Here is a 13648-nt window from a genome sequence, read left to right as displayed (position 1 = left end):
AGACTCACACTGTGCCGGGTCATGAGAAAGGCCAGGATGATTTAGCACTAATTTGCTAGATATGAATGATAGACGGAAAGAGAGAGAGAGAGAGAGAGAGTGTGTATAAGAGATTTATAAAGCCTACATATACACATTTAACATGCTTTTCTAAATAAACATGTGTGTGCGTGAGCATAAATCGCCTACAGTATAAACACACATTGGCCTGCAAAGCAATGCTGAGTTCAGTGAAAGTTTTGCATACCGTTTTTTGCCACACGCAAAGTAATTCCAGATATAAATAGCATTTACAGTACGCCCAAAGTAAATATTGTCTTTTAATGCTTATGCTAATGCTTATGGTAGCGTGTGGTTGCAGTGCGAATTTATTCATTAGCAGGTGATATTCCTATCGCGTCACTACTGACCACAATTGTGTTCTATTAGCAGTAACTCTGCTAATAGATTTAGTTCTGCTGTGATCATCTGTGTCTCCATCTTCATTATTCTTCTATAACAACGGCAAGTTAACAGTCACTGTTGCAGCTTGAGTTGTTGAAAACAGAAAATCACGTGATTTATTTGTATAATTCATTCAGAAATGCATACGAGTAAACCCGGAGCTATCACAGAACAGACCTATCACAGCGCGTGCGGTCCGTGTCGCATTGAAGATGTCCAATTTTTGGAGAGGTGCACTTCAAGCTACGCCGTCGGTCTGACGCAGAAGTAAAAAACACACTTTACACGAATAAGCGGCGTTGTGTTGCCATGACGAGTGGAAATTTGGATTTAACTTCATTCAGAAATGTCTGATAAGCGATTTTCTAACACTAAAGGCGCGTTCACACCTGCAGCACTGTGGCTCTATTTTTGAAACAGTGTTTGTAATCAAACTTGTAATATTTTACTGGATGTATCAGTCATACAAGTCATCTCCCCTCAAGTTCAAATCCTTGTGTATAAACGTGATAACACATGTCAAACACAACACGCCCAATTATTGCTGTAATTATTGTCTGATAAGTTACATTTGTTTTGTGAAACGTTTTACTTGAAATGTACATTGACGTTTTGTCTTGTTGGTTCAGCAGCTGGTCATACATTTCTGGGTCAGCTGAGTTTTGTTAAACAGGATCTTGGGTTTAGAGGTTTATGAGGTTAAAAGCTCTTAATGACATCAGCATCTTGTGTTGACATAGAAGAGCACTCGAGGAAATAAAGAGAAGTGGCGCTCATGGAAATCTTTAAAGAATGAAAAAGGAAACAAGACTTCATGCGATATAATCACATCTATAGATGGATTCTCATACCCTACAAAGCGAGAGAGGCCAGACAGACTCTTCCTATCTGTCGCCTTTTAATAAAAGAACAAACCAGACAGACTGTTGCGTAATGTGTCTACGTCATATATTTAAGTGGGTTTTGACTCTTTTGGGCAAATGTCTCTAAACTTCATTCTTTTCAGGACGTTTTCACCTCGGTTACAAATCCTTTTTAGGCTGAAAACTCAAAGACTAACAAATCAAACTGTGGCTATTTACAGTAAATTGCAAAGTCAACTAGTTTGTAATGTTAAAAAAATGTGAGGTGCACAAATGGGACTGTAAACACTCGCTTGAACCCGCAGCGTTCCTCGTTCTGCCTACAGTGAGCTCTCTGAAAAATTAAAGTGTCATTACTTTTATCCTCGTGCCTTTTCAAACACTAATGAGATGTTTTGCGTTTGCGCTTCTTCACAACGAAATTGGGCCGCATCTAGTCTCGCTTTTCAGCTGTATAGCTCTCAAATATTTTCTGCGTATTTTCCACATCTGAATGAGATAAGGTCAGAAATCAAACCTAAATCTGGTTGTGGAAACAGTCGAATGACTTCACATTTCTGACAGACCAACTCACCACCTTCACTTCCTCTGTTTTGTCTACATGGCGCCAATAGAGGAAACAGTAACCGTGGCAACAGAAGGGCCATCACTGAGGTGTGTGCAAGTTCCTCATTTTTGCGCACATAGCTCTAGGTTATGAAGCAACTGCTTTGCAAATCTGCTGTGGAAAAATATAAAAGGAAACATACAAAGTGGTATGTGAATGTGAGAAGGTTGTTCAGCAACCAGCTGTAAATGAAACAATAGTTGAGTCATTAAATATTCACCTGCTTTGTACAAACGATGACGTGTGCTGTTTGCTTTTAGCAGCGGGGGTCTATAACTCTTAAACGTGTTGTGTGATGAAGGCATGTTTTTGTAATATATTTTGTTGTTTCAGAATAGCAGTGCTCGTCACAGTTGTGTGCATGTGTTGACATCGCTGCTATGGTTGTCGAGTAATATAATCTGTGCGGTTTATCACATTGAGTCTGAAGGAAACCATAAATCCAAATGACTGATCTCTAGGAAATGATTACATATATTTGTAGAGAACATTTCCTGATATTCGTCATTGAAAGCTTAACCCATAACTGTTTTAATTCCTCCTCTCAAACAAACATGCTAAAGGTTTTCTGTTGGTGCTCCTGGATAAGGTTTAGTGTGCATTATCTATCATATATATATATGAAATCTGCGAAGCTTATAAAGAAAAAATCTTTGAAAATATTTCTATATGCTGAGCGGGTAAGGTGAACGGATGAGAGAGACTGTATGTAATGGGCTTCTGAAGTAAATATTTACTTTATGTTAAGCGTTGAGATGTAGGTGATGAAGGGCACAGAGAGAATAAGAGTTAAATTTGTCATCCACCTCCGTGCGATGCTCTCTGTCTTTATTCCTCTTTGAGAAATGAGTGGGTTGTATTTCAGACACGCAGATGTTTCCTTTCCTTATGTGTTGTTGATTTCACGTGCCTCGTATGACTGGGTGGTTTTACGGACGATGAGGAACTGCCTAGGTTACAAAATACGTTCTACGAGTGGTTTTCTAACACTTCCATTAATATACGATCATGTCACGTCTAGATGTTTTTAAGGCTCCACTAACAATACAAGAATATGTTTTTTAGAACGTTAGCATGAAAATGTTGGAAAAAGTTCTATGATTGCACGGCCCTACATTTCTCTAACCACACGCAGTGCTGCGATGACTTGGCCGCTCACGATTGGTAACCCAGGTGTTTCTCGATAGTTCGCTAGGCTCGGTGTGCCAACATGTGGTTGAAGGAAACTCTTTGTAACTGAGGTAAAAGTTTTATCTGCCGCACAAAAGGAAACATTGATTAGTCCATGGAGTGTCAGTTTGCCTTACTGACATTTGGACAGACATTTTAATCCAGTCCACTGGCTCGGGTCAGCGTGGTTTGGTAACAAAGCCTCATTTGTTTTCCAAACAGAAGATCCAGTTTCAGCCGCGTTTCATTTCCCTTGGTAGTACAAGATGACCTTTGACCAACAGGAAGCGACCAGATGTTACTTTGACCATTGACAGACAACAACTTCAAGACATTTCCCATCTGTCAATCGAAGAGAGTTATAAACTGAACCCACCCAACGGGAGTTTTACAAATGCAACATTGTTGAGTGAAGTTGGTTCAGGGTTACATTCTTCATGTCTACTTTGATTATAAATTCATGTTATGAAACTTTTTTATAGAATCTGTCCATTTCTCATTAAAAAGTGAACGGGGCTATTAAGCCGACATCATAACTCAACATGTTTCCATTCCAGGGAGAGAAATAGTCCTTTCAGTCGACTCGCCATGATTTTCAGACAATGCCGAGCGTCTATTGAAATGAAATGAGCCCTGTGTTCATCACTCCACAGTTTCAAATTTCTCTCCAGAACCAAGTTCTTCAGAATCAAACTTTTGCTTTCTATCACTTTATTATTTTGCCATCAAGTGGAGAAAACTGAAAAAACATAAGACTAGTGAAACAGTCAGTGTCTGACTAAATTAGATCAGATTCACAGGAGTATGGTTGCAATCCCTAAATTATTGTTAACAAAAAATCCTGTTTGGATTTACTTTTGTAAAAAAGTATGATTTAAAGGTGCAAAATCTCGAATTGAATCAAGTTTTTTTCCTGATTTCGATCCATGAATAACTATACAACGACAATAAAGATATTATACTATTATTTTTGCTATTGAACGTATTAGGGCAATTCCAACGGTATAGACGTGACATAAAACTGCTCAGAGAATGAATTTGTTAGGATTATATTGAAGCATCTGTTTATTTTTTACTGAACCCTGGTTGATAGAGTCTAAACATCCTAAAGTGTCTATGAAAATAATTATTTAAAAAAAAAGGGAAATAAACATGCGTTATGGATGTGACAAAAAAAGGACACCTTTTTTGGGAGACGATAAACTTTGTAGCATTTCTGTGAAATAAAATGCACAATCCTGAAGCAATAACACCCAATGAATGGAGAACTGATGCCTCCTTATAGAACATCAAATAGTTACTTTATATTCATTTTCATGTGTCCATATAACGTATGTGAAGTGTTATGGATGTGACAATCCTGAGAATGGCTCTTACTTGACTATGAAAAATCATGCACTAGAAATAAAATATATGCTTTACAAATTTGAAGAGATCTCACATGGGTATTTGAACCACCAAATGTAAAAATCTGTGCCGTGACCAGAGGAAAAACCGCTGGTGAAAACTTTTTTTGTGGTAAGTTTGACATTTTCAGGGAATTGCACATTTGTTATGTTATATATGGAAACATTTCTATTTTGCCCTTAATTTGTTGCGGAAATGTGGTGTAACGTGTTCAAGTGCAGTAAATATCACGAGACCACTGTGAATGCACAGTTTGGCCATAGTGAGAGCTTTATGGTGTTTATTTAACAGAGAGGCTTTTTTAAAAACGCATCATCCACCCTTTTCGCTTCATCTAACATTTCCACGATATTAAAAACAACATAATAGAAACAGAAAACACAGAAGTGTTTTCTTGATGTTCTGAGCAGAACATCATCAGTTTGTGAACCTCATAGCAGATCTCACGTCTTTAGTGTCTTTGTCTGGTACAGGTTTATAAGGAGACTTTTCTCATTGCCGTGAGACTGTTGAGCATCTGCAAGTCTGTAGTTAAGCTGTAAGGTAAATGATCTCATGTAAATATTTCATCATCAAATGACGAGCTAATGACAAATCTTATTTCTCTGGAGCACATATTCTGCTCACCTTTAACAGTGACTTTTGTTAGAGCTTCGCTTGAACCCACATGGTTGGACGCAATACATTTATATGTTCCGCTGTCTGATACTTTCAGCTGACCGATCTTCAACGAGCCTTCTTTGGTGGTCTCCGCCCCCGGAGACATGGCTGACCCACCCACACGCGTCCAGCGGAAGCGGATTGGATGACTGCCATGGGCGATACACTGCAGACGTATAGCGTCACCTGCGCGAGCGACTACGTCATCCCTCAGTATGGTGGCGTAGGGTGGCGCTGAGGAGGAGGAGGGTGGGATAATACGGATATTTTGAAAAAACAGAGAAAGTGTGCAATGTTTTCAAAAAAATGAAAATATTTTGCAAGGCCAAGCAATGGTAGTAGATAAAACTTTTATAAGAATTTAAGAAATATAAAAGATATTTTAAGAAATAAGAATATTATTTTTTAAAGCAATGAATAGCAAATCTCATCTCATTCATTTATCAAATCTCATTCTTGTTTTTTTATGCATTTTTTGATTTTGGGAGAAAATATGAAATGAGATTCACACATTTATGTAAAATCATAGATTTTTTCTTACAGTCCCTACAGTGCGTTATTTGCACACAGATGTTTTTGCCACGCTTCCTTACTGTGCCCTTAGTCCAAAGTTTACACTGTCTGCGTTTATTGCTTCTGTCAAACAAAGGTCTGCGCTATATAAATAATTCTTCTGTATTTACATTCCGCTCAATGACTCCAGATCTTGATGAGTCTGAACATCAACGTGTGAAATATGAGTTCAACTCAAATTTCTGCTAATATCAGCTACTTGTTAACAGCTATCTATCCTGTGATCAGCTCAGAAGCATGAGGTTCTGTTGAAATGTTGATGTCTATCTCTCAACAGCGATAAGAGTGTGTTTCTGTCACTCACAATCCACCTCCAGCTGCACATACGCTTCGCTGTAGCCCGCTGCGTTTGTAGCGTTACAGATGTACTGACCTGACAGAGATAGATAAGAGAAAACATCACAATCATTACAGATATAAATGGGTCAAAGATGAAAAAGGGTTTAAGCATAAAAAATATGTGTAATACTGCTTTAAATTGTTGTTGTTGACAAAAAAGAAAAAAAATCTGTTTAATTGAATTACATCATAGTTTTTCTGAGCTAAAAATATGAGACGCCCACTACAAGTGTAACAATCTTGTCAGGCATATTTACAACAAAAATCTATTTATGACATGTTAAAACACTAATTACTTTCACCCCAAATTCTAAATAGTTGTAATGCTAAAGCTAAATAATTTGCCACTATCTTGGGTTTTGCCCATTTGTCAATAAGGATTCTCTACTCGTTTAAAGCACAATAAGATGTATAATGCTGCCTGGTTAGGGGTCGAGCCATGAAGTGGCGTAGACACCTATTGCTTCTGTTTGTGTTTCTATTATTAGGTGTAAAGATTTGTACGAAATTTGGTATGTAGCATCTGGAGACAGCGCTGACAAAAAGTTATTAAAAGATTTTTGATTGATCGAATGGTTCTTGTATGCAGCATAAATAAAAACAATGTATGCATCATAAAGATTTGGCAACATTGGCACCCAGTGGTCAAAAGTTAAAAGCAATTTAATTGTGCATTTCCCTATTTTTGATATACAAAATATTTCCCTTTGGGCAGTGGTTGGCTTGACCCCATAATTGCTGCTTGCAGCTATATTTATTTTATAATTTCTTTAATTTGTTTGTAGTTCAGAACGTCCTTTCTGGACCGGGGTGAGATTTTTAGTTGCAAAACATACCGTGTTGTCACAGCACATTGAAGTGAATTTGACCTCTTTTGCCCTCTGAAAAAATGTAATGTTGCTCATGCACAGACGTATCGTACCCGAGTCCTGCCGCCCCAAATTATTGAGAGTAAGACTTCCTCCAGTCACTGTGTGCTGCCATGGTAACGGCGCCCGCAGTTTAGACCAGGAGACGACTGGAGTGGGTGACCCTGTGAAGGATGAATACAAAGTTTAATTGATAAAAATCTGAATCAGTCCAACTAAACGATAATTAAACATCCATAAACAAGAGTCTGTCAGATTTTTTGTGACGTTTTAAGCACACATTCCCACGTTTACATTCCACTTTGAGCAGTGTTCTGATTCTTTACCGGTCGCATGGCAGTGCATGGTCACGGTTCGGCCCTCCACGCCTGTGAGGTCAGTGTCGCTTACTGAAGCCTTCGGCAGGGTCCCGGCTGAGACTCCGCCCACCATCGTAAGCTCCACCTTCCCCTCGGCAGACCCTTCTCTGTTTTGAGCCTGACACACGAATGTTCCGCCGTCTTCCGCTTTCATCACTGTCACCTGCAGTCGCGTTGAAGAATAAACGTGTGAGCGAGAGAAAAAAGACGTCGGTACAAGAAGTGAGATTCTTTTTTTGACGACTGTTCAAATGTTTGATGTCACACAATTGCGAACATTTCCAATTTTATCGTAATTTGCATCATGATTATTATGCTTGTCATAATAGATGTAAAGATTGTGTTTAGTTTCAGAACTTAGCTTTTAATAATAAGCATTAATAAATCATACATGAATAAAAATGTATGTGATTCATTTAAAATGTATTTTAAGTCAAATAAAAAATTGTGTGTTAGAAGTGATGATTGTTTATCTGCGCTGATGCTTCTCGCGTCTACACGCACCTGCAGCACAGATCTGTTCTCTGTTGTCGTGGACACGAGCACCATCTCACTTCCTGTTTCCTGTTTGTACCAGCTGACCGAGGGGCGTGGCTTCCCTGAGACGGTGCATTCTAGAGACACACTCTCACCGGCTGATAGCATCAGTGGTCCTGATGGTGTGATGCGCACCTTCGGAGGCTCTAATGGAAGTCAGACAGGAACATTTACAGTATAAGATACAGGTGATGGGTACCACTTCTGAAACTTCTGGTCCTAAAATTCATTTTCAATCTGTTTTGCATCTGCATTTTCAATATTGGTTTTAGGATGTTTTTAGTCTTGGAATGCAAATTGACCAAATTGTTCCATCTGCCTATGATGAAATACACAAAACTTCAGTTCTGTCAAAATCTCCCACTAAACAGACAATTTGAAGTCTGAGATCAAGCTTGGGAGATTAATACCGACCATCCATTTTTATTTATAAATGATTTAGTGTGTTGTTTTTTATTCACTGGTAGTTTTTGTTTTTGTTCATAGTAATAATGTGAACTATCACTGTCGGTCAGTGTTGGATAAGTTGCTCTGAAATGTAATCCATAACTAGTTACTAATTACATAATCAATAGTGTAATTAGATTACTGTGAAAATTAATCACTCCAAAAAGTTTTTCATTACTTATTAAATTACTTTATATATCCTACATCAACCTTGATTAGAAGTGATTCAAGTTTTGACATGAAACAGCTTTTTTAATTCATTCAAATAAATAATAAATTACTACATCAATTATTCTTATTAACTGACCAAAGTATTACAGAAGTGAGAAGGATACATTAAAGCATACATTTTAATTTTAGACTTATAATTTTAATGACATTTCCATATATTACACACTGTACTTAGTTCAATTACATCAGAAGTAATAAAAAAACTAAAATAAGAGTAGACCCTTACTTTACTTTTTCAATTGAAAAGTTATTAAATTACAGTTACTTATAACTTAGTAACTAGTTTCACTCAACACTGCTGTCGGTCCAGTATCAGCGCACGATAAACTCACGCTTGACAGACAGAAACGCGGTGACGGTGGCTTTTCCTTGTGCATTGGCTGCGACGCAGCGGTAGCTCCCCTGATTTTTGAGACGGACATTAGTGACAGTCAGCACGGCACCGTCAATCTTAACATTATCTGAAACAGAACAAACATTGAACCATCAAAGCTTTCAAAGTCATAATCATAAGTCATCTCAGTCAGTTTCAGGGTGTTTCCATAACATTTTCATGAAGACCAAAAGCCATTTCTTGAGCATGATGAAATTACCATTTCAATGCAATCTAGAATCATCTTGTCTTATGTTGTGAACTCACCTCCCATTGGCTGGTTGTTGGTCTTCTTCCACTCCAGTTGGACGGGCTGTGAGCCGCTCAACACTTTGCAGTGGAAGTTCACCGTCTCGCCCGGTTTAACGGCGGCCGTTCGAGGCTGAACGGACACAGCTGGGTTCTGAGCCCATACTGTTAACGTACAGATGATATCTGCTGTTGTCGTGCTACATCACAACTAATGTTACACACCTGAGCCCTTTATCTTAAAGTGACAGTTCACCCAAAAATGAAAGTTCGGTCATCAATTATTCACCCTCATGTCATGACAAAGCCGTGTGAGTGTCTTTCTTCTTCAGAACACAACAGAAGATATTTTGAAGAATGTTGATAATCAAACTACAATGATCTCCGTTGTTTTCCGTTAAATGAGCACAAAACCACTGAGACATTTCTCAAAAGATCTTCGTTTGTGTTCTACTGAAGAAATCGTCACAGACATAAGTGGGAATAAACAATGACAGAATTTTTGGTAACACTTTACTCAAAGTCTTTATGCATCAGGCATTATAAAGGGGTATTAAAGGGCATTATATTGTTCATAATGTGTGGTATAATAAATTAAATGTTGTTGTAAAGAATTATAACCAAATAAAAATATTTGTGTTGTAATGTACTAACTTTAGATATACATTAATTAATTCTTCATGAGACATTACAATGCAAAGTGCATTAGAGGGCAGATTTGATCAATTAAAATTGCTTTATTATGCATTATACATACATGCTTTAAGTAAAGTTTGTTTTCGGCTGACATGTTTCTTTAAGTTGAAGTGACGCTCCAGACCTGTGCATTTATTAGTATCTTCACAGACAGATGGAACCGTTGAACCACGTTACTAATACTGAACCAAAGAGAACTTAAACACGGACACAAAAAGGAAAAACCCCATGAAAAAAACAAAAGTAAAACATCTAGCGCTACAATAGGTGTATACACATAAAAGGAACGTTCTGATTATAAAGTGAAATGATCACCTGTGTTCAGAAGAGCCGAAAAAAGCAGTGCTGCTGTGTAGAGCTTCATCTTGGACTGACTGGAGATCTGTCGTTCTCTTGATTAACTGTGATCATCCCCCGTCAGAACACACACATCACATCACATCACATCAGAGAGCTTATCTGCTCTGAAACTGTGTCATTGAACTCACAGTCACACAGTAGATAACCACTTGAGCAGAGTTTCTCTGTCACATTTCAAGCATTTTAAAGGGATATTTAACCTAATAAAAAAATCTCTCATCGTTTACCCTGCTGAACACAAAGGAAGGTAGTAGGGAATAGTAGGGAAATTAAATGCTACAGGAATAAATGGGGTGGGATCTGTTTGCTTACTGACATTCTAACAAATATCTTCCGTTGTGTTCAAAAGAACAAAGACATTTATACATTTATAACGATGACAGAATTTTCCTTTGTGCGTGAACTACCCCTTTAAGAAACCTCATTTGGGACGACTTTAAAATACTAAATGCTATAATAATAATAAATGCTGGTTGTGTGTTTTAATCCTGTGGTTGGGTTAAATACGGATCAATTCAACAATTGAGTTTAAATGAACCTAGGGTCTTTCAACCCATGATATGGTCAAATATGGAGTTTTTCTAGGATAGTTTAAACCAACCCTTGCTTCTGTCCATATTCTGAGTGTATTATGTATATGTGTATGTTTTGGATTTGTTTTGAAGTGAAACTGTTCATCATGCAGTGGATTTACGGCTCTGATTCTTTATTCCAGAGAAGCAGGTTCATGTGTTCTGAGTGTCATCTGATCTGTGTGTTTGATGAGAGTTTCATAATGTGTAAACATGAGTCCAGAGTCTGACTCCGATCAATCTCATGCGACCGTCTCATCAAAGCGAAGGACTTCTAAACTGGAGCGCTTACAGCACTGCACCGTCAGCCAAAAAGCCCTGGGTCATTTAACTTTCTCAGAAAACACGGCGTAGAAGAGACCCATTCTTTCACAACGCACAGAGATGAAGGGAACTGTGATGTTTGCATCCCTCAGAATGTGTGTCATGAATCTTACAGGGAAGAACTTTTCAAATTAAGAAAGACAGAAGACTTTAAATTAAAACAAAAACCCACGACGACTTGAAAACAGTAAATAAAACAGGACTCAAAACAAATACAAGGAGCAAAACAAAGGAAGTCCAAATGACAAGAGTAGAAGTCACACACTACACTTCACACAACAGGTAAGACTGGAACAGGGAAACAAGACGCTGGGGAATACTCCACACAGAGTTTACACAACGAACCGGCACAGGACAGAGAACACGAGGGCCTTAAATGGGGAAAACTAACCAGGGAATAATGACACTGGGCAGGTGAAGGGAATCCACATTAAGGGGGCGGGGCCAGGAGAGCAGGAGAGCACATGATGTAAAGTGGCAACAAAGACCATGTGCTTCCACCAGAGGTGGACAATCCTGGTGCCATAAAGTAAAAGTTCTGCCATATTTTTGTTTCACCCATGAACTCAGCAGCTGATTTAACCAGCGGAGGAACCAAAACATTCCTTTCAAGTCACAAGCAAGTCTCAAGTCAAATCTCAAGTCCTCAAAGAGTTAAAGTTAATGAGATGATTCAGTGAGTAATTAAATGATGATTGAGTGATGAAAAAAAATTTGTTCAACGCTAAATTAAATATTGAATAGTTTGTGTTTCTGATTTAAATCTGGATATAAACATTATATTACATATATTATATAAACATATAACATTTGGATATAAAAAAACCTCCTTTTACACATGAACATTTATCATATGAACCTCAACAGTGATGACAATAATTAGTCATACTGCATTGCATGATGGGAGTTTTTCAAGCATTGCAGCTTGAAGTATTTTGTTGAGCGTCACCATTGTTGAGCTTCATATGTTGGTTCTTGATGTATGACTTGAAGATTTTAAGTTAGCATTTGTTTTGCTGCTTTAAAAGTTTCTCACTGATAATGTTAGATAAACGTGAAAGGTTTTTAAACACTGAGTGTACAGGATTCATTATGTTATACATAAACATGATCAAAAATAAATATCTTGCCTGTGAACTTTTCAATGTTGGATCAACTCCTCATAATAAACAGTGAAGAGTTAAACACTTCACAGAACTGATCTCTCTGCTCTACAAAAGTGCATGAATTGATACAGTGCAAAATCTAACAATAGAGTCAAGAGTCAAGAGTCCAACTAAAGCAAACACTGATCTCCATGATGGTGACATCATATAACCAATAAAACATCAACATCTCAATAACAGCAGGTGTTCATCACTAATGCTCAATCATCATTTAATTACTCACTTAATTATCTCATTAACTTTAACTCTTTGAGGACTTGAGACTTGCTTGTGACTTGAAAGAAATGTTTTGGTTCCTCCGCTGGTGAAATCAGCTGCTGAGTTCATGGGTGAAACAAAAATATGGCCGGACTTTTACTTTATGGCACCAGGATTGTCCACCTCTGGCTTCCACACAACAAGCACAAAAGACATGGTACTGTCACGACCCTGTCCACAGAAGGACATGATCATGACAATGTGTTTTGTTCCTCAGATAAAGTACAGTGAGACCGAGTCATATTCAGTGAAGTCACACGGCCTCTTCCACCCAACTGAAGTTGCTTGGAAGTCCAGATGTTTATCTATTTTATCTGGAATTTAGCCCCGCCCCGAATTTAACCACTGTCGGATATCTTAGGCAGTTTTGTCTACATGCCTTTGCTCTTTTTATGGCAGTTATATAAAAAATCACACTTTGGCGCTTCCTTATCTCATAATGAGTGACTAGAAATTGATTTCAGCTTGATAACATTTCATGTGTTTTTGAGGTTTTAAAAAAATGCTTTCTTGATGATATGAATGAATATTATGAAATAAAATAATGTAACGTGAAAATCATGTTTGTATCCAATGCGGTGGAGATGATCTTTGTTTCCATCACAGGAACGCATAACCAGAATTCAATGTCAAAATGAGAAGTTAATCTAGATTTTTCGAAGAGAATACGAGTCTTTGTGTGTAAATGCAGTTAAAATGAACGAAGGCTGTCAGAGATTCATTTCACTCAACAACAGGAATGTCATCACAGAGTTTCAACAACAACCTCGACTGGTATAACAGGAAGAATTCAGATAGGGAAGATGGACTTTCACTTTAGTTAACTTAAAACAGAGCTGTGTTGAATTAAAGGTGAGTTCATTACTAAACTGTCTTATTTTCTGTTTTGTGTGATAATGTGAACGTTAGCGTTTTTGTTCTGTGATGTCACTCAGCTGTAGCGTTTAACAGACGACAAACCATACGCTCTTGACTGTTGATGAGACTCATTACTAACTGTGTTCAAACCGCTTTTGTTTTTTAGTTGAATATCATTTTTTATCGGAAGTGTTTTGTATCAAGTAAAATGTAAGTTGCCTATATGAGAATGGCTTAAGAGAAACTCCAAAGAGAGCGAGGTTGTTGTGCAATACTTTCCAAACAA

General features: G+C 37.7%; 1 protein-coding gene across 2 annotated transcripts; it reads right to left on the bottom strand.

Moving 5' to 3' along the window:
• Positions 1-4754: 4754 nt before the first annotated feature.
• Positions 4755-10294, bottom strand: LOC130437729 (basement membrane-specific heparan sulfate proteoglycan core protein-like). 2 transcript variants are annotated; one of them, XM_056769242.1, is made up of 9 exons: positions 10140-10294; positions 9147-9293; positions 8839-8967; positions 7796-7974; positions 7259-7454; positions 6986-7096; positions 6029-6097; positions 5119-5385; positions 4755-5027 (listed from the first exon to the last, which is right to left on the bottom strand). In XM_056769242.1, exons 1-9 carry the CDS (start codon positions 10186-10188, stop codon positions 5023-5025), a joined length of 1152 nt encoding a protein of 383 aa, XP_056625220.1. In that variant the 5' UTR covers positions 10189-10294; the 3' UTR covers positions 4755-5022. The 2 variants fall into 2 exon arrangements, with proteins under 2 accessions (XP_056625220.1, XP_056625230.1); XM_056769252.1 differs by lacking the exon at positions 10140-10294 and adding an exon at positions 9949-9971 and having other exon boundaries at positions 9147-9328.
• Positions 10295-13648: the final 3354 nt, after the last annotated feature.

This window comes from Triplophysa dalaica, chromosome 2 (genome assembly GCF_015846415.1).
Source record: "Triplophysa dalaica isolate WHDGS20190420 chromosome 2, ASM1584641v1, whole genome shotgun sequence".
NCBI lineage: Eukaryota > Metazoa > Chordata > Actinopteri > Cypriniformes > Nemacheilidae > Triplophysa > Triplophysa dalaica.
Note: the sequence above shows the minus strand (reverse complement) of the source record. Positions and strands in the feature narration are given on the sequence as shown.